The sequence below is a fragment of the Indicator indicator genome, chromosome 16 (assembly GCF_027791375.1).
Source record: "Indicator indicator isolate 239-I01 chromosome 16, UM_Iind_1.1, whole genome shotgun sequence".
Taxonomy (NCBI): domain Eukaryota; kingdom Metazoa; phylum Chordata; class Aves; order Piciformes; family Indicatoridae; genus Indicator; species Indicator indicator.
In genome coordinates this window covers 19,965,973-19,993,044 of record NC_072025.1, presented here as the reverse complement: position 1 = coordinate 19,993,044, position 27,072 = coordinate 19,965,973, and the positions used below count along the sequence as shown (strand labels likewise).

At 45.6% G+C, this 27,072-nt stretch overlaps 1 protein-coding gene across 1 annotated transcript in view; it reads left to right on the top strand.

Annotated features, from left to right (window-relative positions):
- Window positions 1–27,072, top strand: part of AKAP13 (A-kinase anchoring protein 13) — a 123,191-nt gene that overhangs the window by 8,549 nt on the left and 87,570 nt on the right. Inside the window, exons 2-4 of the mRNA XM_054387801.1 lie at window positions 4,050–4,239; window positions 7,650–10,464; window positions 15,279–15,355. Coding sequence (XP_054243776.1) covers window positions 4,050–4,239; window positions 7,650–10,464; window positions 15,279–15,355 — 3,082 coding nt within the window. The remainder of the gene's footprint in view (window positions 1–4,049; window positions 4,240–7,649; window positions 10,465–15,278; window positions 15,356–27,072) is intronic.

Below are 27,072 nucleotides of genomic sequence, written 5' to 3'. Positions count from 1 at the left end.
CTCTCTCTTCTCTGTTTAAAATCTGTTCTCTCTGTCCTGGGAAAGATGCCTGCCAGGAGCACTAGCACCACTGCATTTCAAACCCTCATTACCCAGCACAGTTTCAAAGGCAGGCAGAGCCTTTACTCTTTTTTTGTTTTGTTTAGTTTTCTCTTGCTCACTTATCTTCCTTCTTCTTAAAAATACCTCACCCATATCTGCAGGAAGCTGGGTTGGTGCAGGCTTTCCTCTCCCTCTTTCCACTGCTCACTGGCCTGGGGCCATCCTATCTGCTCCTCCATGAGATGAGAAGAGATTCAGCACAGGAGTATGGTACAGCTGCTCCTTCACCAGGGACAAGTCTACTTGGGTGATGCTGGGAAGTTTAAAAGATACTACCTGTCCTCTTGTCTAATGTACTGAACAAGCAGAAGGTGCTACTCCAGTTTGAACAATCTCATCAGCTCCCAGACTGAGCAGGACATGGCCGAGAGTATTTTGTAGGCTTGTCTGCTGCTCCACTCACACCGTTTGGGATTGGCATCCCTCTTTGAGACACCTTTTCACAGATGAAGGGCCAGCTGGTTAAGTCTCTTCTTTCTTGAAGGCAGCAATTTCTCTTCAGGGTGTGCTTACATGGGACGAAAGACTGATGCAGAAGAAGCAGGGATGGGTACTAGAGGACTTCTGCCAGGCTCTTTCAGTGGAGCAAGGCATGGTTGTGCTGAGTGTTGAGCTAGTGACTGTTGTCAACCTTATTGAGCAGTCTTTGATTTTATAACCAAGCAAGATGCTTTCTTCTGCAACAATTGGATTTGGAGATTTTGAGTTCACTTGGTATGTTTTACTTGCTTTGATGGGAAGCTGTTGAAAAGGGAGGATGAGAAAGAATTGGCCCAGGATGGCTAAACCTCATAAGACAATAGGTTTCTCTTGTTGCTAGCAAACTGCAGCAAACTGATTTTTTTTTTTTTTTGTGCTGAACAGAAGCAGATTTTCAGAATCCTCCAGTGCTGAAGCTTCTAGGTACACTTTTGCTAATTAATCTTCAGTAAATACTTGTGTATCTGTTCCTATCTCTTACTAGACCAGCTTGGATATGTTCTTCTACACAACTGTTCCAGAGATTGGTTATCTGTACAAAATCAGCATCTTTCACAACCAAGGAGTACAAAATTGATGACTGAAAAGAAGTGTTAAGTCTATTCTCTCTCAGTAAAACCCAGGGCTTGCAGTGAGACGTGCAGGGAAGACGAATGGTTAAGCTCTATATGCAAAGACAAACAGCAAGAGTGTCTTCTTGTGTGATCTACCTGACCTTGGAAGTGGTTGCCTGAACAACAGAAATTGTAGTGTGCAAAAATGTTAACACTTGCAGATACTCATTTATCCTCTCTGCTGCAGATTGCTAGTACCAGGATGCAGCAATGTGTGAAAAGGATGATTTGAAGGAGTCAGCAGATTGAGCTGTCCACTACCTTACAGCTTAGTTTTGTGTAGCATAGGTGACTACCTATGAGAGCTTGGACTTGTTTGTAGCTGACTGGGTGTGAGAAGGATCTGGGGTTGTTTTCAAAAGATTTAAAGCCCTTTCCAGATGCAACACAGATCAGCAACACGAATATGAAAAGAACTTGCTGTCTTTGTAAGTAGAAATGATTACAGGAAGAAGTTCTTCAGTGTGAGGGTGGTGAGACTCTGGAACGGGCTACCCAGGGAGGTTGTGGCTGCCTCCTCCCTGGGGGTGTTCAAAGCCAGGCTGGATGAGGCCTTGAGCAGCTGAGTGTAGTTGAGAGGTGTCCCTGCCCATAGCAGGGAGGTTGGAGTAGATGATCTCTGAGGTCCCTTCCAACCTAAGCCATTCTATGATTCGATCTGTCTGGGCCACGTGAAGGTGGCAGATTGCAGGAGGGGTGGACATGCTCACAGTGTTGTAGGGGACATTGCTTGTCTGTCATCTCACTCCAGATTTTGAGGCTTTTGAAGTCACTCAGGGTCCTTTAAGCCTCAAGTAGTGCAGGCTGCTTTGTGGGTGATGATTTGAAGATGCTCACAAGTGTACTTGAAGCTGATGAGAAAGTGGAGTAGGCTCATTGTGCTCAGTTTGAGCAGGCTCATTGTGCTCAGCTCTTTAATCTGGCTGATGTTATCCCCATGAGTGGATGAATATGGGTTTTGTGCTCCCTGCCTCCTTGTTCTCTGAGAGTAGCCCTGAGTACAGTGGTCTCTCATATATGACAGCTGAAAAGAAAAATACTGCAGACAGAAAGGTCTGTGTTTCCTTGTTAAAGAAAGGACATTTCTGCAGTCACTTGTAATGGCTCAGTTGACTTCACTGCCTCCTTAGCTTTATATTAATCACCACAAAAAAGTTAGATGCTTCCTTCTGTTTTTCTGTGGTAATATTGATTCTATTTAAATCAAGAGTAGTTCTGCTGAAATCAGTTGAGTTGAATGGTGGAAGTTCTAAGTTTGCTTTGTCTCAATTTCCTTGCAGATTTGAAGCAGAATGAGTCACAGAGGGGGTGGGTGATTGTGCCAGGGCGGAGCAGGGGCAGCTGCTGCCAGCTCTGTCATCTACACAGGTTTCTCATCTCTGTGATGAACTGTCCAACTGTTTCCCCACCCTGCTCTGCCCGTTCCTGTTGTGGTATCATTTGCTTGTTACAACTTTGCTTTCTAAATTGTGTGGCTTCCCAGAGACATAGCCTTGTGGCTTGCTAGGTGGGCACTTCTTGCTTTCAAAGTGAGAAAAAAAACAATTGACAAAGATGCTGCCCATGGTGGGGAGGTTGGAGAAGATGATCCCTAAGGTCCTTCCAGCCTAAGCCATTCTGTGATTCTATGATAATTTTACCTGGTTGGTGGTATGCATTTGCTGTATGTGAGCCTTCTTGAATTCCTAATTAGTGACAATCACAGCTCTGTCCCTTCTAAGGAAATCTTGAGCTATGCTGCAAAGGGACTTCTGGGGATGCCTCTTGTGATAGGAGCTGGTCTCCACAACGGGGAGGGGACCTGCTCCCAGCTGGGGCTGGCTGTTGGTGGATGCAGCCCTAGTGAAAGGAAAATGGAGAAACTTCCATTTCTTGCACCCTTGAGCAGGTCACTGCTCCAGTTCTGTCCCACAAGATGCAGTTCTTGGGGGGATGCTCTGTGAGTCGACTTCTCCTGGGACAACTGAATATCTTGGGTTTCCTGAATCAGTTCTGATTCAAAATTAAATCTGTAAAGCTGAAGCTTTAAATTAACACTTTGGTAAGATAAATGTTTCCTCATCCCCTTCAAGGGGTGATGTAGCCTCTGTGCTGCTCAATGAGACCTAAAGGATTCCTGTTTCGAGTCAGAAGCCTGTGCAGAATCCAGGCTTGACATGCAAAAGGATATGACTGAATAGAAATTGCTGTGGAATACATTTAACTGCTGAGTTATTTCTTCATTCTGATCTACAGCAGCATCTTTTTTTCCTTTCTCTTCTTTTGATCGGTAAAAGGAAAATCAATCATAATGCTACAGAAGGACGAAGTCTGATAACATTAAGAAATTCTTTCACAGAAGCAGTTTCATGGAGCAAGCTAAACTCATTTCAGGAGTGAAAAAATGGTTACAATTCGATGACTTGGGTGTTTGTGAAGCAGTGTGCAGGTTTTGGTGTAGAAATGTTAGCATCTAGTCTTGTGATAATCTTCATTTCTTCTAACTTGTCCCTTTCAGGTTTCTGTTGCCCTGCAGCAGCTGCTTTGGTGATCTTCACCTGCAATAAATTCCATTTTAAAAGTAATTATTGTGCTCTTTCTGCTGTCTTTCATAGTCTGGGGAAAACAAGGAGCTCTCCCTACCTGAGAAGGACCTTGTGAAATAAAGCTTGTGGCTGGCCTCCTCTCTACATCTCATTAATTTTCAAGCCCAAGAAGCATGCGTGTCTATTTGTCTGTCTGGCCCTGGAGCCGGTGCTCTGCTTCGCTCGGGCTGTTGATTAGATGACTGTCCAGGGTGAAGAACAGCCTGAGTGTCCTGCAATGCAGCATCCCTGCCTGCCTGCAGATTAACCTGTGCTGCTTCTGTTGCAGAGAGGAAGCCAAGGAGCCGGACTCCTGGAGCACCTTGTCTCACACCGTGCACTCGGGGGACTACAGCGTGAAGCACCACCGCGGGCTCAACGTTTACATGCTGACAGCGGACGCCAGGGAGGGGGCAGCAGCCAGCCTGGAGAGTGACATACAGCACCTCCAGATGCACATGCAGAGCCACCAGCACATGGTAAGGAAATGGCTGAGGTGATGGAAGAGGAGCAGAGCTGGCTGCTTGAAGCTTGGCTCCTGGGGAGGACTTCCATATGTAGGCACCTGTCAGGGGTGTATTTACCTAAATCTTTCTCTGGGTGTCATTGTCAAACATCACCGCTCTGCTTTCTTCTCTGCTGAGCATGGGGACATCTGATCAAGCTTTATTAGGCAGCAGATTTTCTCTCTCAGAAGAGAAGTAGGCTTGGGGCTGTGCAGCATGGCTCTGTTTGACCTCATAGGCTTTCACTGATCCCAGCTAATGTCCACTCCATTACATTGAGACCTGCTTGGATGGGCAGGGAAGACCTCCCCAGAGGCACACTGCCCCTTTGGAATGTCTGGCAGTCATTGGGAAGCATAAGGTGGACTCTGAAGTCAGCAGAGCTTGTGGGGGCTGAGTCCATCTCTGTTCAGATGGAAAGTTCAGTATCAGGAGGCTGAGGTGAGAGTCTGTGTTGCAGGTGATGGAGAAAACTCCCATTTCCTTTGCACCTCAGTGAAACACGGGGAACAGAGAACAAACCTGCACTGGGCACATGGGATCTCTGTCCATAATAGTCTCCTCACTGTGCTCCTCTCAGACCATGGAAGCTTGGGTCTTTGGAATCATTTCCTCTCACTGCTTTAAAATTGATGCCATGGGGTCTCAGTCAGGATAGGAAGGTGAAACAGCTGACCTGCCACTTCTCAGAAGTGCCCAATATGTCTTGTTCAGCTGGCATCCTGTGGGACTATTCTTTCCTCAACTTCTCTATCTGCTGTTACAGAGGTATGGCATCTAAACAACAGGAAGGTGAGAATCATTGTCTGCAGGCAGCAGTCTTGGGAGGACATTCAGATGTACGGGCCACTCTTGAGCCATTTTCACCCTTCCCTGAGCATCTGAGATGTTAATTACTCCAAATCTAAGCAGGAACTGGTGGCATGAGCAGCAAGCCCAAGCTAACCATGACATTGGTTCCCCTTCGCATGGGGACCATATCCAGCTAGCTGCTCATTTGCTCCAGTGAATGCCAGATGGGTGCATTTTGCCTGACAATGAAATCAGAAAAGGCTATGTTTAGACTTAGACTTTTTCTTTCCAGCACTGTTTCACTTCACATCTAATCTGATTTGAATTTGGAAAGAGGCCTTGTAATTATTTCATTTAGGTTCATTTTAGGTCAGTTAAGAGCCAGCTGACTTCCTTTGGAGACGGCTCTATTTTTCAGCTATCAGCAGAGTGACTTCACTGTGAGGATTCTGGGGCTGCCACAGCCCCTCCTTTTGAGAAACTCACTTGTTCCCAAGCAAGTATTGGTGTTCTGTGTGTCTGTCCCTTCTGGCTAGAAACCAGCAGTGAAATCTCTCTGCTCTACTTTGGGGTTACAGCCACCAGACGTCTGGCACGCCATTTGAATCCTGTTTGTTTGCCCTTGTTAAAATAGCTGCAGGCTATGGGTACCACTGCAGGGACAGCCCTGTGTCCCATCCCTGGTGCTATATGATGGGTGCAGATGCCATGCTGCCTGCCTTCCATGCTAAGCTGTCTTGGGATGCCTCAAAACCAGGGAGCTCTGGCATAGGTGACAGCATATGTGGGAGCTGGGTATCAGGAATAGTTCAGATGGGAGTTGCATGACAAGCACCAGAGGTGCATTTGGTGGTCTGTGAATCAGTGATCCAGTGGCAGTGCTCACTGTTTGAAAACCTCAGTGTGTGGAAAGATCAGTAAACACAATATCCTCAAGGTGACAGTGATGATTTTAGCCACTGTCTGCATATGCAGTGCCCAGAAGTTGCTTGTGACGCACCAATCAAAGCAGTTTTAATATTCAGGTGGAAAAAGATGCTCAAGCTGACTTTTTTTGTATGAATCATAGAATGGTCTGGGTTGGAAGGGACCTTCAAAGGTCATTAAGTCCAACCCCCTCTGCAGTCAGCAGCGACATCCTCAACTAGATCAGGTTGCCCAGAGTCCTGTCAAGCCTCACCTGAATATCTCCAGGTTGAATATCAACAACCTCCCTGGGCAACCTGTTCCCAGGTTCCACCATCCTCATGATAAAGAACTCATTCCTACCATCCAAAATTTCTCCTCCTCTGAGAACTAGAGTCTTAAAGTTTATAGGGGTGTGTTTAAGTTAGGCTTCTAGGATGCATGGGATTTTGGGAAGTGGTTTTGCTAATAAATGTAAAAAGTAACAGGTTTGAAATGGTGCAAAACCCCAAGCAAATCAAGGGAGCTCTGTGGAGTGTGCATGGAAGGATTGAGGTTGCTCACTGATTTGACAAGACACTTTTTCTAACAGGTGGGAACTGTTATGCTGCAGAGAAGAGAATAAAAAAAAGGAGATATTGAAAACAATTCCTTTTAAGCATGGGTTTGATTGTATCAAACTGTAGAAGATTGTGGGATCCTTGACAAAGCAGGTGCCAAGGGAGAAATATGCAGATTAGAGAGGGATGGAGAAAGCAGAAATTAATTCTAATAGTATCATTTTCAAGATTTTATTCCCATTTAGGAAATAAGTTCAGATATTTAATTATGCATGCAGTCCTCAGGAATAGATTAGATGATTAACTCAGTCCTAGGAACAGGAGACAAGTGGCAATGTTTGGACATGGTCAGCCAATTCCCACGCCTGAAGTAGCCTTTCCATCAATACAGAGAAAATTGAGCAATGCTGATGAGAACTGGGGCGTGCCAACAGGAAGGGATCTGAAGTTGTTCTGAAACAGCATTTGCTCAAGGCCCTTGGGACTAGGCTGGTATATATTTGCATTATTTGCTAGACTGAATTCTGCTGTTTACTCATCTTGAATTTAAGTGCACTCGAGAAATATGATTACAGCTGCTTGAAGAGCAATTACAAACATTAGAGTTCTTCCCAGTGGTGGCAGATGGTGTGCTGAGGGGGCAGAGGCACAAATTTCAGCTTCAAGTTGTTTGGGCTGTTTGTTAGGAAAAACTTCTTCATGGGAGGATGGTGGAAAAGATTGCCCAGAGAAGTGGTGGGATACTCCTGTCATTGCAGGTCTTGGAGACTTGGCAAGATAAAGTCATGTTTGATCTGGTGTTGCATTGGCTATACCCCAGCTTCAGGTAGGAGGTAGGGCTAGATGGCCTCCAGATGCTCTTTCCAGCCAACGTTTCTGTCATTCTAATAATTTCAGTATTACTATGTAACAAAGTTAACCTGAAATCCCCACTGTAGTACATTTGTAACTCTGTCCTAGGCAGCACCAAGTTGGAGGTGCAGAGGGAGCAGGAGCTGCATGAACTAGGATTATGTAGGTACAGATCTTGTACATGGTGGGAACAGTGTGAAGGTGGAGACAGTGTAAATGTGTGACAGAGCAAAGTAATTATTTCAATTTTTTTTTTTTTTGGTCTCCTTGCAGAGTTTAAGGCAGCAGACAGAGCCTGTACTGGAAGAACCTGCAAACAGCTGTGTGAAGGAAGCAGAACCAGATGCTCACCCAACCACTACCTCTCAGAGCCTGGAAGAAATGGCAAGAGGAGGGCAGGAAAGTCCATCCAATCTTGTTCAGCTGGACATGGGGCAGCTCTCAGACCAAACCCGCCAGGAGAAATGCAACAGCAGGAGTTTGGGAGCTTTTAATGATGCACCAAATGACTTCCTGAGCCTGGGGCATGCAGAGAGCCCAGAGTGCTTCTGTGGAAGTAAAAACACAGAGACGTTGAGTAGAAAGGAAGAGGAGGGGCCAGCATGTGCTGAAGGCTCAGGGACTACATCAGAGGAGAAGGACTGCACAGTGAGCCCGTGTGCAAGTGTAAACGGTGCCATAAATCTTCCCTCCTGTGGAAATACAAATGAGGAAGCTGGAATGACATCTGCTGGAGTCGTTGTGGATCAGGCCGGCTTGTGCAGCAAAGATAGTGCCCGTCAGGAAGCGCAGGCTGCTGAGGAGCGTGCAGCTGGCAGTGCTGGTGCTGTGGTTGAAACTGCAGGAGAAGCCCCAGCTTCTTTGGAGGGTGTGGATGTGGCTATGGGCCAGACTGAATGCAGGAACTGTGCAGGGGCAGCTGAGAGAGCTGTGGGCCAGCAGCAGGTAAAAGATGGGATGGCTGAGGCCGGTGGAAGGAGGACTGCAAACCTAGAGCAGCGATCTCCAGCTAAGGAAGAGTCAACCAGTGCTGCTCAGCCCCTCCTTGGCTCTTTCAATGGCACCAAGTGTGCAGATGAGGAGGATGCAGATGTGGGAGTGGCACCAGCGCGTGGCGGGATGGATGCAGACAGTGCCACTGGCAATGCCTCTGCTGACCTTTGCAAGACCAGTGGTAGCAAAGAGCATGGAGCAGACTCATGCACTGATCAGGTAAATGGTGACTTCTTGGAAAGCAAAAGTGATTCCAGTGTCACAGGAGGACAGGATGTCACTGAAAGCACAGGGGCAGTGTTGCCAGCAGTGAATGGGGTGAAGGTGCCCCCGTGTGCATCAAAATCTGGTCCTGGCTTGCAAATCCGTGGCAGCAGGAAACAAGAAGGACAACTGGAAGCAGGTTGCACAGATGGGAAATCCAGCCTGCTCTCTCTGACAGACAGTATGGAAACTGATGGCACTGAGGCTAAGCCTGCAGATGATGATACCGCTGGATTTAACCAAAGCGGTGCAAAACCTGTCTGTCACCAGGAAAGCAGTAAGATCACTGAATGTGTGGCTGAGGCAATGGAAGGCAGTGGAGCCTCTGAAGAGGAGCCAACAGGAACTGATACCAACAGCAGCAGAGATGGAGGAAGCAGTGATTCTGCAGATGGAGGTCAGGAAGTTGCTAGCTGTCAGCCTTCTGCTTGTCACACTGCTGTTGAAGATGAAATGGGCGACAGCTTAAAACCGGACGCTGCTCAAGAGAGCAAACGTGAGCCTGCATCACTCCCTCCAGAGGGTGTGAACACAAGTTTGGCAGAGAAAGAGCCTGTACAAACTGGAGCAGAGAGAGCAGAAAGTGCTTCAGAGCAGGAGGAGCTGTGTGGTGAGGTGAAACCACTCACTCCACTGCCCACAGGAGAGGGGCCGGCTGCGAGTCAGGAGGGAGATGCTGCAGTGGCACCTCCCGGGCAGGAGCCAGCTCTGCAAGGTAATGACCCTGGCTTAGCAATGTGTGCCAAGGGTGCAGACTGTGCAGAGGGTAATTTAATAGACACACCCTCTGTAATTCATAATGAGGAATCTAAACAAAACCAGGAAGCGGTGGTGGTGGCGGCAGAGCTCGCCCAGCAGCACGGCAGGGAGCATGGCAGGGTAGCTGCCAGAGCCAGCTGGCGTGGGGACCATGAAGGGGACAAGGGCTCTCTGGAGCAGAGCCTCTCACACCAAGCTGAAAGAGACAAAGCTGAGCCTGAGCAGGAGGCTTGTGCAAGTGGCAGGGAGCAGGTTTTGTCGGAGGTACTTCTTGAGGCTGTTGTGAAACCCTCTGCCTGCAGTCAGGAGGGGCCTGTGGCAGGCAGCAGCAACGCGGATGCTGGAGTGAAAGGGACAGTCTGTGCCAAAGAAGTGTGCGAGGCTGGGGCACTGGGTGCAGGAGAAGGCACCATGCACGGACCTGCACCAGCGGGCAAGTCACAGGATGTGGAAAGCTCCTCACCCAGCAGCACCCCTGAATTAAAGCATGCTTCAGAAACGGGAGCCCCGAGTGATGTCTGTGAGGGCAAGGAAGAGTCAAGGCCAGTGACAATAACTCCCGTCGCAGCGTATCCGGAGCAGCAGGAGGAGACGGAAAACCTGCTTCCCCGGGCGGCCCTGCAGCCCATTGCAGAGGAGCCCATGTGTGACAGCGACTCCAGCACCGACACCATTTGCCCAGCTGCTGAGAGTGATGCTGGTCCCTCTGCAAAAGCAGCTCAGGAGGAGGCCTTGCCTGAGCCTGAGGGCAGGCAGAGTCGAGCTGTACCTGAATTTCCCTTCGGTGATGTTGAGGCAGCTGTGCTGGAAAATGTGGAAGTAAAGAGCTTGGATTCAGCAGGTGATGGCTCCTCTCTGGATAAAGTCCCTAAAATGGTAAAAAGTTTGGATGCAGTGGTGTTTGCAGCAGAGACACCTTGTTCCCCCGAATTACTAGCTGCAGGGAAAGAGGGTCTGGAGCCACAGGCTGCAGTGGATATGGGAGCCAGCCTTAATGGAGAGATTGATTTAAGTTCCTCAGCGAAGAAGAAGAATATCAACCCAGCACTGCAACAAGCTGAGTCTGGTGCAGGTAGGAAAAATCAGTTGCTTTCCTATTTAATTATTTCCTTTGTAGTTTTGCCCCTAGTCTCTCATCAGCAAAGGAAATGAAATAAGAGCAGGAGGCCTGCCTTGAAGCATGTAGGAGTGTAGGTCTTTGTGGTTGTTCTTGTAAGACAGAAAAAAATCTGAAGTTAAAATTTTGAGTTCAGATACATGTTGCTTGGCTGGCAGAGGAGGTAAGGACAGGACATCATCTCCTCTGAATTTCTGCAGAAGAATTCCTAGCATGTGGGTCCTGCCTGGAGAAGGAATGAATAGGAGGGAGCTATTTGGGTTACTGTATCTTCAAGTTACATGCTTTGGTGTGGACCTGAAGGTTTATTTGCTTAGTGCTGTTCCTTACTTTTGCTAGTGTGGAGTCAGAGGCTACAGTGGGGCTGTCCTACATTTTCTTTGCTCATCTGCTTGAAGCAGCTGCTGGTGTCCCTCTGAACTGTGCAGAGCCACTTCCTAATTGGCAGTATTAGGTCATTTATAAAAGCCAGGGAGCCCTACCCCCACTGCCTTTTCCGGGCTGTGAAGTTTTTTGTGTTGGGCAGAGCAGCCGGCGGTGTTTTCCAGCACATTTCAGCAGCACTGGAACTCTGCTGATGAGTCCTCTTTGCTGCTGTCCGCTGGGAAGCAGGACTGGCGTTCCCCACAGAGGAGTGGTGATGGGGCAGAGTAGTAGGACTTGGGGGGCAGCCTAGACGACTGGTGGCCCTGCGACAGGAGCTAGTAGGAAACAGCACCAGGTAACTAAAAAAGGGAAATAAAGGGAAGAATTGAATGAAAGAGAAATTGGGTTTGTTGCTCCAGTCTGGAATTCAGTCATAGGTGAATTCTCTGCTGAGGCGTGGAGCTAATCTGAGCTTTTATATTCCACCTAATCTGAGCTTTTGTATTCCACCTGTTCAGGCAGCTGCTGACTGGAAGCAGCTGAACTTTTTCATTTGCCAGTTTTTGATTTGCTGTGAGAAAATGGTGCAGCACCTCTGTGCTTTCTCAGCAGCAAACTAACACAACAGTACAACAATTAAAAAGGTCTACCCTGATATAAATCATGAAGTTGTAAAGCTAGAAAACTGTTTCATGGCTTTAATGCTGGGAGCTGCTGCTTCAGTTTGCAGAATGAGGTGGTGGCAGAGGATTTGTTCTGTGATAGCAAAATAACTGGAGACGGGTAAGAATTGATTTGGGGGGATCAGTGGGTTCAGCAAATCTTTATTTTTGTTGAGTTCAGGATTTTAAGTAAGTTTGTTGGGAGGCAGGCAGTAAACATTAGCCAGCAGCTCATTACTAAATAGGTAGAAAGATTTAAAGATGGATTAGAAAGGTGTTTTCAGAAAGAACCTATTTGAGTCCCATGGTGGATTGACAGTTCAATTGGACAGGAGCTCCTCTAAGTCTGTCCCTGGCAGGGCTTCTTTCTTCTAGGAGCTTTCTGCTCTGTCAGCTCTCTCCTATAGTCCAGGTCCTTATCTCTGGCTGGATTCTTGGAGGTGTGAATTGTCTAGGCAAGGTTTTAAAAGGATAAGTGACTGTAAAATCTTAATTCAGTAAGATAGTGACTGAAGTAGGAAGGAATTATTAAGGTATCATCATGTGTTATAATATGGATAAGGGGAGATTGGGAAAGGAAGGGATTCTGTCACTGGTTTAAAATACATAAGGGTTTAGGGTTAAAAGGTGTGGAACAGAACAGTCTGACCTCTCCACAAAGAATAATTGTTTATTTGCCATAGGATACTGCATGAATCAAAATTTCATATGGAATATCTGTTTTTGAAGAATTTTAGAATTGCTCAGAGAAGCCCAAAATCAAATATTAGCTTAAGGCAGAAACAAGCAACTGCTATGAATCCAAGCTCACTATTTTAAATACTTCTGAAATTCACCTCCTAGAAAGCAGCAGCTAGAACTCTGATAGGGCAGCAACTCAAGAGAAGAGATTTATTGTTTGTTGTTATTGCTGTGGACATTCTTCATGTCCATGCCTAAGCTTTGGGTAGCTTCTTTTGTGTACTAGTTGAGTAGCAGCCTTCTGTTCTTTGTGTCAGTTCTTCTTTGCTCTGTCAGTGCTGGGGAGCTTTCCCTGCAGCCTGGGTTTGTACAGAGTATTTTGTAGCCAGTGCTCGGAATGAATCAGATCCTTTTTCAGTAGACTACAATAAAGCCCTTCCCAAAGGAAGTGTGGGTCAGGAGGCTGTTTCTCAGAAACACTTGTGGTCAGAGGATTTTATTGTCATGCTAATTTATCAGAGATGTAACTGTCTGATAATTGCTTTTGCCACTACTCTAAATCATTGAACTCTTTAATTTTTTTTGTTATTTATATTCTTACTCCCAAATATGTAACTCCCAAACTCCTGTTTATGTCATTGCCTCCATTATGTCATTAGTTTCAGCCTTCCCCCAAAACAGAGACTTCAGAGTGACAATTACCTTATCCAGACAAATGCTTAAAGACTAAACAAAGCACTGAAGGAAGGGGATCAGTCCAGAAGATCCTACTTTCAGAAGGCAGCTCCTCATGCTACTAGGTTTAGACAGAACTGCATTGCAGCTGAGGAATGGGTTCTGGTCATGTAGATAGATGCTAGTCACTAAGAAAGCAGACAGGTATGAAATCATATCACAGTAGCCAGGCTGGGTAAGAAGAAAAGAAGTGAAGCATGCTTTACTGACCAAACACCTTCAAGTAGAGCAGCTGCTTGGCAGAAAGCAGCTCTGGTGAACTTAGGCTGTATGGTTGGGGTTTGGCACCTTAAATACCGTAACCACTGCTCCCTAGATCTTCTCCTGGGAGAAATATCCCTGGTGTGTCTCAGCAGTTAAAGAAAACATTCTTTTCCAGACAGAAGAGTATCAGCTTAGTTTGAGTTTTACCAGCCTTCACCTCATGCTCTTGGATGGCATTTTCCCTGTGGAAAAGTGTTTACTTCCCCTGTTCGAGCAGCAGGATGAGGCAGTAACAAATGTCAGTGATGATACCACATGTGATAAGGTGCTCTACGCCCCAGTGACCTCTGTGGTACCATTAGAGTGCTGTTCATTTGAGATGTTTGCAAACACAAGGTTAGGAGGAAGTGGCGGAGTGCAAAATATTGTCCCCTTGAATTTGATCCTGAGGGCACAGCTCTTCATCCTCCAGTTCTTACCTAGTGTGGAACATCACTATGCCACTTTCTTCTCCCATCTTCAGTGTACTACAGGTTTCTTCCTTAAGTTTTCTGACTTTGGACCAAGAGCTCAACCATCTCAGCATCACCATGACCCTAAGCCTCATCGTAATTGTAATCTCTGCTTTGCCTTCCAATAGCTGAAGGGATCCTACAGGAAGGCTGCAGAAGGACTTTTCATGAGGGTGTCTAGAGACAGGACAAGGGGGAATGGTCTGAAGCTGGGGGACAGCAGGGTTAGACTGGAGCTGAGGAAGAAGTTCTTCAGTAGGAGAGTGGTGAGACTCTGGAACAGGCTGCCCAAGGAGGTTGTGGCTGCCTCCTTCCTGGGGGGTGTTCAAGGCCAGGTTGAAAGAGGCCTTGAGCAGCTGAATGTAGTTGAGAGGGGAGGTTGAAATAGATGATCTCTGAGGTCTGTTCTAACCTAAGCCATTCCATGATTCTATGAAATGGGACTGACAGAAATTTACAGGATTGCCTCTGACTTCTGAGAGTCTGTCCACAAATTGTTCTAAAGGAGACGAAATGATGCCAGATTGACTCACTGAGGTTGGATTAGTTTATCAATAGAACATTGCAAAACCAGGTAGCCCCAAAATCAAGAGTGTTCTTTAATGCCAAAGGAACACCAATGGTGACAGTTGTTACAGCAATTGCCCTGTGAATGTGGGAGGCTCCTCTTGCTGAATCCCTGAACAGGTAAACTTACTGCAAACTTACTCTGCCCTTAAGAAGCTGTTATCCATCCATCCAGGGTTTGTTTGTAGTGGAAGTGAGGCAGGGAGTGGGATTAGAGGTGGGATTAGCCCTAACATAGCTGCTCTCCGTCTGGGTGGCTTTAGTTCTCTAAAGATCGCTTCTCTCCTCTAAAAGCATCCTGTGTGTTGTGAGAGTCCTTAGTTCAGGGCTGAAAGAGTAGGGTGTTGACTTTATGCCAGGAAAAGGTACACAGAAGGGAAGCCTGGGGGAATGGTGACTAATGAAAGCTTTGCTGGGCAGAGAAAGCAGCTGGGACATGATGTTTGTAGCACTACATTGGTGACACCATCACAGGTGCATGAGGAAGGAGAAAATCAGCTGGGAATTCATAAACCTCCATCAGGAAAGAGTTTGCCTTCCTGGTCCAGGGACCTATCATCATCTGTAAGGCGGTGCAGGTGGGATTGAAGCTTGTGATTTATTTTTTTTATTTTTGCAGCACTTAAAGTACCTATTGAGAGAAGGCAAGGCTGCTCTCCTGTCTTATTTGCAGGTTGTGCTAAGAAGAAAAGCAGCAAAAATTTTGATTCTTTAACTAGGTGAATAAAGGCCAAGAAAATACATAGTCAAATACATGCAGATGTGCTGAGCCTCACCTAGAGCTTTTCAGGAGTCTTACCCTGTGCTTGCTGCTGTTTCATGGTTTCCTTCAGTTCCAGACACGATAGTTGTGAAAACTAATAACAAACAAGCAGCAAAGTCAGGAATGAAACCAGATGTTGAAAGTCAGATGGGTTTTGGTCTTGGATTTTCTTTTTTCTTTTTTTTTTTTTTGAGACTGGTTTGAATAAACAGAAAAATATCAGCAGCACTGAAAGCAGTTTGTTCTTAAATTGCCTACATGAACCCTCTGTTTTCACAGGGAAGCTGGAAATGAAAACCGAAGACGAGGTGGATTTTCTGAAAGGTGGTGACGAGAGCACAGCCCACGAGGAAGTGGTGAGTGCCATTTAGGCCTTGTCACCTTGTCTTTTCCTGTGCTTTTTAAAGAAATTGCTGCTGCTGTTGCTGACCACCAAACCTCATGGTTTCCATTCTGGAGCCTTTGCAAAGCTGAGCAGCATCTGTCACTGTGACGTTCTTTCAGCCTTTTAAAAATACCATGGGACCTTGCTTTTTTCAACTGCTGGATGAAGCTGCATTTGTGTTGTGACCTAGTTGGTGTTCCTCTTGAGGCTGAGCTGTACCAAGTTTTGTATATAAGTTGATAAAAGTGATGCCCTGTAACGTGCTTGTGGTTGGCCATGCTGTGGGGGGGGTGGCAGCACCCCTAAGGACCCTGCACACACCTGATCCTGGTGAATCTCTCCATTCCCTCTCATGCTTTGCACTTCCAGGGAGTTTTTAGCAGAGGGAATCGTGGTTGTGGTCAGTGTTGGTGCATGTACAGACTCTGAGGCCTGAAGGCATCTGGAGGGCTGAAGGCATTGCTGACTGGGAGCGTCAGCACCTTTGCTGGAAGGAAAATTAATAGTGGGAAGACGTGCAGAGGTGAGATGTAAAGGAAAAGTGCATTGTTCATGTTGGTGAAGCAATACAAAAAGGCCATGCCAGGGATCAGAAGTCAGTTGATTTGTTTTCTGTTTGTTGTGTTTTGCCATAAATAAATCACACATAGTCCTTCCATATTTATTTTTAAGGAATATTGAGCTTGACAGGAGTGCAATTGTAGTTCAAAGCACTGCTAATACATGTTCTGCTTTATCAAGATCTGGGTTATTTTAAGTCTTAATTTTCCTAGCTGGATTTGCATTTGCTCCTGTATTTTATATATAGTTTCTTGTTCCTGAAAAACAAAAATAAGTGTTTTGTAAATGCGAAATTGCTCCCAGCCCCTGTTGGTGCAGGTTGCCATCCAGCAGCTGTGTTTGTGTGTTAGGCTAGCATGATGAAGCTGTTAAAAGAGAAAATATTGCAGAGATGAGTTCACATTGCAGGGTGGAGCACCACAAAACTTTGCTCATCCCACAGTTAAAGCTCTTTAAGCGGCAGGACGGTCGTGCCAAAGCTTGTAATGGAATCAGGTTTATTTTGGTTTTGACAAGTTAAGGCTTAGTTTCTGTAGCTGTTTGCTTGGCAAATTAGCCAGGGACTAGAGAGAGTTAACTTTCCAAGCTAAGATTTGCGCTGTCTGCTAAGTAAGCCTTTTGTAACAGGAGCGTGTAAGTGTGAAGATGGTGAGGAGTTACTTTTTGTTTCCTGACGCATTATTAAAGATAATTTTCATGACTAATGCTTAGGTGTCTGGTAGTAAAGTAAGATATCTTCAGAAAATGCAAGTTACAACACTGTCTTTTCCTTTCAAACAGGAGGGGGAAAGAATTTGACTTCCATTTTGTATATTTTACAGGCATTTTGATTTTATGTGTGTGTGTGCTTGCTTCTCCCTCTCCCTTCCACCCCGTGAAACACCTCTTTAGAAACCTGGCTTTTGTGGTGCAGGAATGGGAGTGCCAGGGCAATGGAAAGTTTGCTGCAGGACTGACAGGGTTTCCTGTTGCTAAGTTCAACAGAAACAAAATAACAACTGCACTATATTAAGGTCATTAAAAAAAAAAAATCAGTGGAAGACTTATAAATAGAGCTTAATTCACACGTGTAGGCTGGGCAGGCAACTGGCTGCTGAAAACCATTGTGCAGTGTGCATCTCCTGCCTTGTCCTGTCTCTGCTTTATTTAGTGCTGCCTCGGGTTTGTCTTTTTGTTGGTTTGTTTGGAGGTTTTTTTGGTGGTGTTTAGCCAGAAGTCTTTCAGGTGCTCATTGCCTTCTCATTACAGAGCCATTTTGTGGTTAGTGAGAGCAGTTAGTTGCAAATAGTTGTTGCACCTGGTGGGGAGCTGAGGCCACACTGGTGCTGGTGGCAGCTGGAGAGGGACTTTTCATGAGGGTGTTTAGCAATAGGACAAGGGAGAATGGTTTTGAGCTGAGGGAGAGCAGGGTTAGGCTGGATCTTAGAAATAGGCTGCCCAGGGAGGTTGTGGCTCTGGGGGTGTTCAAGGCCAAGTTGGATGAAGCCTTGAGCAACTGAGTCTAGTTGAGAGGTGTCCCTGCCCATGGTGGGGAGATTGGAGTAGATGATGTCTGAGGTCCCTTCCAACCTGAGCCATTCTAGGATTCTGTGCCCTTGGAAACTGCATTAACTCTTGTTTTATGGCTGAGAATATGACAGTAAGCTTGAGTACATGGGGAAGAGAAGAGGGAAAATTCTTTCATGTGAGCTGGTTTGTGAAGGCTGAGAATTAGCTGGATTTTGATGCTAGTGTTGTCAGGTTGTGCATGTGGTTTTCCGTGTAGTCCTTTCAGAAGGCTTTGCTTGACAGAGGCTCTGGTGCATGTTGTGGAAAAGCTGCAGCTGAAAAATGTTTAGGAAAATAATGGTTTGAGGGGTTATAAGCACTGAAAACAAAGAAATGGAAAAATATTTTTTTCAATTAAAATAATTTTTTTAAGAATTTCCAGAATGTTTTCTCAGAGGTTGTGCTTGTTCAACTCTGGAAATTCTGTAACCAGAATTTCCCAAGCTCCTTTTGTGTTGGGCACATCCTGCTGGAGACTCCCCTGGTCCTTATCTTTCTGCTTTGCTTGAGGATCTGGAGCAGAACTGGGACAGTAACTTGATGTGATCTATTAAAAATAGACTTTAGCATTTTTTAAAGTGGGATAACTTTAGGTCCTTAGCTCTGATGAGAAGTCAAGTTTGGCTTCTACATACAGTGACAATAAAATAATTTAGAAATGGTGCCTGGTGGCTCCAACATCACAAAAGGTAAAGCAACAGTTTGAAGTGAACTGTACCCATCTCTTCTTGTGTTGATCCTAGAACTCAGTTATGATTCATTATTTGCTGAATCTTTGTCTTCATGTAGTAGGATGGTTAAGGTTGCACTGCTGGATAAGATCTAACAGCTTGTCTAAGCCTGTGACTGACAAAGTGTAGCTGGCTGACCCCAGCAACAGAGTTCACTGGGAAATGGCCTTCTTGTTGTATCCACTAATTTCATTAATCAGTTCTTATTCAATTTAATGCATCCTACCTTTACCACATGGATTAGCCTTTAGTTAATGCCTGCGTTTTCAGGAGCTGCAGCCTGCCACATAGATGTGAGGTTGCTAAATATCTTCAGAGAGAATGATGCTTGGAAAAGATTTGTGCTTGTATTTCTGCACTGATCCCTGCTGGGGGAAAGCTTGCAATATTTTCAGCCATTATTTTGGAAGATGGAAGCGTGTTTATAGCACTCTGGGATGACATCAGATTGGGAGGGGTTGCAGGCACTTGGGAGAACAGGGTCAGGGTTCAGAGTGACCTTAAGAAATCGGAGAGTGCATCCAGATAAGAGATAAAACCAGTCACAGAGTGTTTCATTTGCAGAGAGTACGAAATCAAAATGCAGTCAGGTTTAAGCTGGAGAGGGATGAGGCAGAAGAGGACTTTTAGTGGACCACAAATGAATCATTAGTGAGAGGATATTGCAAAAGAGACAAATCTTGTTTTGAGTTTTATTGAAGGAGTGTCCTCTGTAAGGTGCAGGAGGTGACTGACTTGTGTGTGGCACTGCTGAGGCATCACTGGTGTCATTGAACCCTGTTTTGGGTGCTTCTGCTCTGAGAAGGACACAGGCATGCTGGAAAGTGTCCGGAAGGGAGCAACAAGAGGAGATTAGAAACGTGAGAAGAGGTTGAAAGAATTAAATTTATTCAGTGCAACAAAAAGAAAACTCTTGTGCAATCCAGCAGCCTGCCAACATGTAATAGTGGTTATTAAAGTCCCAGATTTCCGTGGCAGTTTAATTTACTGATTTGCTAATTTGCCAGGATGATTTAGGCTGGATGTTGAGAAAACATTCTGTTATCATCGTGAAACTGTCGCAAGACCACCTAGGGAGGCTAGGAAACCTTCCCTGGAAGTTGTTACAGATAAGATAAATGATGCTCTGTCAGGACAAAGCCCTAGATCTGTTGTTGCCCACTGCTTTTGGTTTGTAGCCCCCTCAGATGTGTGGTTCGCTGACTAGGGAGAAGAGGAGCAAGCAGCTTGGATGGAGTCTTGCAGGGTTTGTTCAAGAAGGGCACAGGGATGGCAGGACTGTAGGAGATGGAGGTGGGAAGAGGAAACGAGCTGGACTGGGTGGGAAAAGGCTTGTGAGAGTGATACCTACATGGCATTGGGATGGGTGTTGGGATGGACAGTAAGCGTGAAAGAGCCAGGGATTTTTCCTTGCCACCCAGCTCAAGTTTCCCATGTTGCTGTTTCCTGGAGTCAGCAGATAAGTGGGGAAAATTCTGGCCAAGGTGTGCAGTGCCACTCCCCTCTAGTGGCTGGTCCTTAGGAGGAGAGCCTGCTACTGGCTGTTGGTCAAGGTAGCAGAAAGATGTTTCATGGCTCAAAACTGTTGAACCTTGTTGGTGACCCAAGCATTGGGTTCTCCAGGCTCCAATTTATTTCTTTGGAAAGAAATTCTTCAAGTCACCTCTCACTCTGAGGACCTGCCACAATGCAGGTCATCCATGTGAAAACCAAGTGTGTTTTCTCCATCTGCACTTGTCTGCATGTGGAGGTGTTATGGGATTGCAAATCCCATTTTTTCAAAGGACCTGCAGAACAGTGTGGGAAGCTTTCCACCAGCATGGACAATTAGAGAGTGAGTGGCTGAAGTGTTAGAAACAAATCAAAGCAGGGTCCAGTGGTGGAAAGTACATCCTTAACAACATGCTGTGTCCTCACCCTGCCTCTTGAAATCCCTTGTGTAACTCTCTCGTTGTGAATGTTGTCCTGTAACCAGTGTAAACATGGAAAAACCCAGCCAAAACCAGCCTGCCCTAAGCCTGGCATTAATGCTAAAGGGTGACACACACATACTCATTAGGTCAGGGTTTTGGGCCAGTCATCTGTGAGCCCTTTCTCACACCCACCAGCATCCTGTGTCTGCCCCGGATGCTCAAAGCAGAGGATGGAAGAGGAAACTCTGTCAGGCAGTCAGCCCTGGAGTAAATTCATAGCTGTGCAGAACAGATCACCCTGGGTAAGCTGTGGAGTCCATGGTCCATGCTGCAAGGAGTTAGAATAAAAGCAGGGGAAACAGGAATTCAAACCAGACGAAGTTGTTGCTTGGCTTTTGCAATCTGTAGCAGGAAGGCAGTTATACAACTGCTGTGGCAGGGTTTTTTTTGTCCTGCACTGGGTTTCTCCAGATGCTGCAGTTGGGATGCCTTTTTCTCCTGAACACTGCTAATCCTCAGCTCGAGACAGTCATCTTCAAAGCTCACTCACAGGATTCACGGATGTTAGGAGAGAAGATGGACACGGAGCCAAATCCCCGACAGCAAAAAGATGCTGCTCCTAGGTTTGGCTCAGCGTGAGCCTGTGGCAGGATGGGGCACATGAAGGGTCCTGTGCCACCCCTGCAGCTTGCTTGGCCATGGTGCTTGTGCTTGCCCTTGCTGGTCTCTAGAGATGGTGAGTTACTTCTGCTGTACACCTTGCCCCTTCAGCCACTACAGACAATGTTTTTTAGAGGCAAAGGCAGCTGCCTGTAGCCCTGATAGTTGGTGGTTGGGGATTTTTTCATGATTTCTTAATTTCCTTTCATAAAAGATCTGGCTCTTCCATCCTGCCACTATCAGCTGCAAAGGAAGTTCATCCCTCAACTCTTTCACACTCATTGTTAAAAGCATGAAGAGCTAGATGCAGTTTTATTTACCATCTGCAAAGGCTGTTGCCTCAAAGGCAGAGCTGTGTATATATTCCTGCCATGGTCTGGAGATGGATGCAGATTAAAGACAACTGTTTAATAATTGCAAATCTCCCACAATGTTTGCTTTTGGCATGCTTCAGACAAAGGGATTCAGTCATACAAATTATTTAACATCAGTGTAAAAAAGGAGGTTTCTGAGGCCCTCTTTAGGATCAAGACTCCATGATTTCACCAGTTGGTAAAACACAGAGCTAAAGGATTTCCACTATAGAAAATCTGAGTGTGGGAGTTTTTTCCAGTGGTTATATGCATTGTTTTATTTTTTTTATGTAGCCATGAAAGTATGGATCCCTAAAATAAGGATGTATAGGATTGTTACTGTAGCAAAGGAATTCTGGCATTGGGTGGTGTACCTTGAGAAGGAAAATACTGTTTCTGAATGGTTCCATCTCCTGTATCACATGGATTCTTTTATCTGTGTTTGAAATCCCTTAAAGTTTTGTGGTGTGATTGTTGTGTGGTAGACATGGTTACTGCACACTGAATTCCTGTTCTAAATGTAGAGGAAATGAAGATGATAACATGGGAGACCAATGGGGACTGCAGTATGACAAATGGGTACTTTGGTGTATCACATCCCTCTGATGGAACCGATCCGTTCTGATGTTTTGGAAGATGAAGTTGGCACTCCACAATACAGAGAAGTCAGCATGTGTGTTTTTCTGTAGAGAGGTTTTTTTGCAGTTCATCATAGCTACACTGCCTTAGAGGAAAGCCTCCTGGATACAGAGAACCAGGGGTTTTATTGTATTACCATATACCTGCTCTGGGACTTCATGAGGAGTCGTGGCCTGGCGCTTCAGTTCTCTTGCTGCCCTGCACTAACTGCTGTCCTGCATGGCAGGTTTTCTTAAGTATAGGTTTTCAGGACTTAAGAATGCTTTTTGGGAGTTTGTGCCAAATCCAGAAAGTCTCCTGGAAGGAGAACTGCAGTAAGAAGTGATACAAGTAGGGAGAAAGCCCCTGGGTACCACTGGGTCATGGTTTCAGCGGTGACAGCCATTGATGAGCACCATGGTTCCTCCTTCACTGCATCAGCCCAAAGGGGGTTGTGTTGTAAATGGGCCAGGTTCAAAAGAGAGAGATGAGACCTGGGCAAAGCTTTCCTTCTGGGTTCAGAACAGTGTCTGCCATCTGGGGAGCTGTGGACAATAATCCTACACATAGGAAACATCTTTGAGTAAGTTACCGTGAGAAGGGTTGGGCTGTCCATTGCTTCCAGCGTTTCCATCAGCACTGGATGTCCAGTGAGTGATATGCTGCAGCTTTAGCCAAACTACCAAACCAGGGCTAGGACTGCAGTGGGATGGCATTGCCTGACCTGTGCAACCTGCAAGTTTGTATGGACTTGGTGTTTGCATGGTTCGAGATGTGTTCTTAATCTTTCTGATCTGCATTAGAAGGTGAAACCTAGCAGTGCAATCAGAATCTTCAGAAAGTGATAGCTGTCTGAGAGACAAGCAGTTCTCCTGGCCACTGATGAGGAATAACAAGCTTTGGAGTATCCAGACATAGCATTTCTGGCTTCATCTTTCAGCAAAAGATGAGAAGAGTGGTGTGAGTAAGAAGGAAAAAGTAAAGCACAAAAGAGAGTGAGTTGTATGCAGAGCTGGAGTGGAGGCAGAAGGAGCACATCTCTGCAGTGTTTCCATTCGTGCAGTATGAATGGTTATGAGAATGTATTTGGCATTTCACCCAGCACTGTTAAAGCTCTTTCCATGGAAACATGGACTCAAAATGCCTTCAGCCTCATGCTACTTGCACAGATTCCCCTTTCTGTTATCATTCTCAGCCTTCCTTGCCCCTCTCCCCCTTTTTAGGCGGTCTGTCTTCCCTTGCACCATTTTCACATCGAGGTGGAAGTCTCTGGCTGTTTTCCTCCACCATCTCTGCTGGTCCTGCTGGGTGTCAGGCTCACATCCTGGTGTGGCCCAGAGTGACTCCACTATGTTGCAGAATGTTTCTGGGATCAACCTGTTGCTCAAACATGAGATGAGATAAAAGGTTACATGTTTGTGTTTCCATGCAGCATCCTTGCTCGCGGTGAGCAGATTGACCGCTCTGTAGCTTTGTCAGGGACATCTTTCCTGCTGCCTACTCTGCACTGGGCAGAGCAGTAGAATCATAGAATGGGTTGGGTTGGAAGGGACCTCCAAAGGTCATCCAGTCCAACCCTCCTGCAGTGAACAGGGACATCCCTCACTAGATCAGTTTGCTCAGAGCCTTGTCAAGTCTGACCTTGAATACCTCCAGGAATGGGACATCAACTATCTCCCTGGGCAACCTGTTGCAGTGTTACAACACCCTCATGATGCAGAACTTGTTCCTAAAATCCAACCTAAATTTCCTCCTCTAATTTCAAACCATTGCTGCTCATCCTATCACTGCAGGCCTTTGCAAACAGTCCCTCTGCAGCCTTCTTGTAGCCCCTTTCAAGTACTAGCAGGCTTCTATTAGGTCTCTCTGGAGCCTTCTCTTCTCCAAGCTGAACAACCCCAGCTCCCTCAGCCTGTCCTTATAGCTGCAGCCCTCTGATCATTCTCGTCGTCCTCCTCTGGACCCATACAGTAGTATGGGGCAGTTTGGTGATGGAGAGGGCTTTAAGCTTGGGACTGTGAAAGCAGGGCAGTTAGTATTGCAGTGGGTGATTAAAATATCTTAATCTGGACAGAAGGACTGAGTGATTTGGTGTCCAAGCATATGATAAATAAAAGCACTTGACTGGTATGGAAGCAGGGGGGGAAGTTGGCAATGCAGAGGCAGCTGCAAGTCAGAGTTACAAAGCCCCAAGACAGAGCAGTGCAATGGTGTTGTGCTTGGCTGTGGTCAGCCATAGCTGTCCTTGCTGTCACAGCAGCAAATTCATCAAAACTTTCAAGGAAAGCGAGCTTCTGAATTTCAGAAGACTTGTATTAGTCATCAGTCACAGAGAAGAAGAGGTGATGTCTCCACAAATGCAAAAAGCAGGGACAGCAGTGACTTTTTGGGGGACCCCAGAGCAGATAGGCATAAGGCATAAGAGTTTCTTCTCACTGTGATTTACCTCATTCCATCACCAGTTGGTTGTTGTTACTTCTGTGGTCTGTGTTTTGGACTTCTGCTTTGGAATACCCCCAACATGGAGGCTGGGACAAGAATGTGACAGTTTTGCAATGGTCTAATGAAATGTACTTGATCAGCTGTGTAAGAGTTAGCAGATGGAAGCAAGTTCTAAACCAGGCTTTCCTTTGCACAGCTGACAAGGTTCTTCTCCTTCCACCTTCTTTCTGCTTCACTTCTGCATGACATGTGTGCCTAAAATAAGCATCTATTTGATGTAGCTAACTTTCTGATTTTCCCTTAAGGAGTGGTGAAATTGGCTGCTCCCTCCCTCCCTTCTTACTGTGTTTATCATCTGAGTGCCAGCGATGTACTCAGGGAAAATGAAGGCGGTAGCTGTGCCCAAGAGACTAATCCAAAAGATAGAGCCAATATTTCTGGGCTATCTCATTTGCTTTCTCTTCTGCTTGTGTGGCTTGAAGCAGAGGATTTGTTGCTAGCTTGTGTTTAACCCACGTTACGCTGTTCTCCATGCAGATCTGCAGAAAGACTGATGCTTGGCTTATGATTTCCACAGCCTAGTTAGAGACATAACTGCTCCCTAAAGACTTTGCCTTGATGTGGACTCTGCTACCATCACCCAACACTTTTGTGCCTCCCTGTCCTGAAATGTTTCCTTCTGCTCTGCTGCAGACACCAACACTGTATTTGCAGGTACCATGGTGCTGGGTCTGCCCATCTTTTACCAGCTGGCAGTGTTCTCCTTTCTGATATGTTGTCCTTCCAGCTGGTGAGATAAGAGGCAGGAACATGAAGCCTCACCCTCACTAACTCATTAGTCTGAGCCCTGGTACTGAGTCTGCTTAGCATCAAGTGACTTGTTTTTCTGCTGTCTGACACTGTATTTACCTCCATAAATCACAAGGAGATCATATTCCTCACTTACTTGACACTGAACTTTTGCTTAGTTTCTTAACACAGCTGGACTCATTGAATGCCTAAAAGTGATTGAGAGGGAGAATATTTCCAAAATACACATTTTCAAAGGCTGGAGGTGCAGTGCTCTGAAACATTGATTTCAATCTGAGATCTCCTCCTTGGGAATGTAGAAATCTCTTCCATCCCTCTGAATTACTACACTGCAAATCACAAAGGCATGGGCAAGGGATAGACTGTTAGAGATAAGTGTTTCTTGGTGTTTGTTACACTATTTTTAACTCACTGACCACAACAAGGTGAGGAATTGCATACTTACCCTTTGCCCAGGAGGAGATGAGCAAGTCTTAGCTTCAAATGCCTGCATGTAAGGGGCAAAACCGCCAGTGGTAATGTATTGCTTGGAGCCTTTCAAAAGAGAAGAAGGGTTGCTTACACCATTTTCAAGTATTTCCACCTGCATATGCCCTAAGGGAGGCATTGACTGTAAAGACATTGGGTCTTGTTGTGTTAAAAGGGGAAGAGGAGCCAGAGAAACCTTTGCTCCTTGAAATGGGTGTTAGAGCATTTTGCAAATTCTGGTTTTAATTGCATTTTAAGGAGATGTGGGGAGAAACCTCTAAAAGCTTTTTTTGTTCATAGCTGGATGTTTGGGGAAGAGAGTTTGATTTTTACTTGTCAAGACTTGTTTATTACTTTTCTGTCTTTGAGGAAGCTGAGGCTTACTTCATATGTTTTAAATGATGCAAAAAGCACCCAGAGGAGTATAGACAGATCCTCTGCCTTTGTTATAAATCTGAGTATATAGACTAAATAAATAACTTCTTACAATCCTTACAGTGCACTAGACAACAAAAAAATTCTGTCTTGGAGTAGCTCCTAGAATTCTTTAATGCTGAAATATCTCCTCTGCTTGCAAACCTGGGACTCTTCCTCTTTTAGATAAATGGTTTCTGTTTAAACTGGCTTTTCTTGTCACTGTCCTTTTGGGCAAGGGTTGTCACAATTCACTCAATACTGATGGTGACACCAGGAGTGCATGGCAGGGATCTAAGAAGTTTGGAATGTAAGATGAAGCAGGTCCTTTCTGTTTAAAAAAAGCATGGAAAGATACATTCTTGGAGTATATGCTTCCTCGGGTTCTCAACAGTTTAAATGTACACTGAAAAAAAATATATTTGGAGGACTTTAAAAGCTTTCTAAGTTGTTTTCTTCACTTTCAAGAAAACAATTTATATAGAAACATACTGTTTCAAGTAGAATCCAAATGAAATAGTGAAAAATAAGATATTTTTGTTGCCCCTTTTTTTTTTGTTGTTGTTGTTGTTAAAGTAAGCATTAGTCTCCCAAGAAAAGTACGTTCTGTTTTTATGCATGTCTTACTGAGAGCAATGAATGTTCACTTCTGGTAAGTAGGGCTGTCAGAGCATGGAGAACCTTTTGGCAGGTTGGATTTTAAAATATATTTCTTGTGTGTTATCTTTTCCGGAGGATGTTGGCAGATGTCTGCATCCCAGCAATGAAATAGCAGGAGGGGAGCTGAGACAAAGCTGGGGTTTATTGTGGAGCGCTGTTGGAATTGGGAAAGGGAGCGGGGAGCTGGGCAGAGCAGAGTGTGCCGCGGGCTTTAGCTCCCTGCTGCAGGGCAGAAAGCAGCTGCAACAGGGCGTATTCTAAGCCAATACTTAGGTGAATAAATGAGATAAGTGCTCATTTAGGAGCTGTATTTTCATTATTTCTTGTCTGAGGCTGGTGAGCAAGACCAGACATGGGGCACTTTCCCCCCCACCCCAAACTCCCAGGACAGGGCAGGAAACAGGGCACTGACTGCAGCCGTTCAAGTAAGACTAAAGTCAGGAAAGAAGCCCAGCTGATATTTTCTTCCAGTCTTACCGATTGACCTAGCCAAAAAAAAAAAAAAAAAAA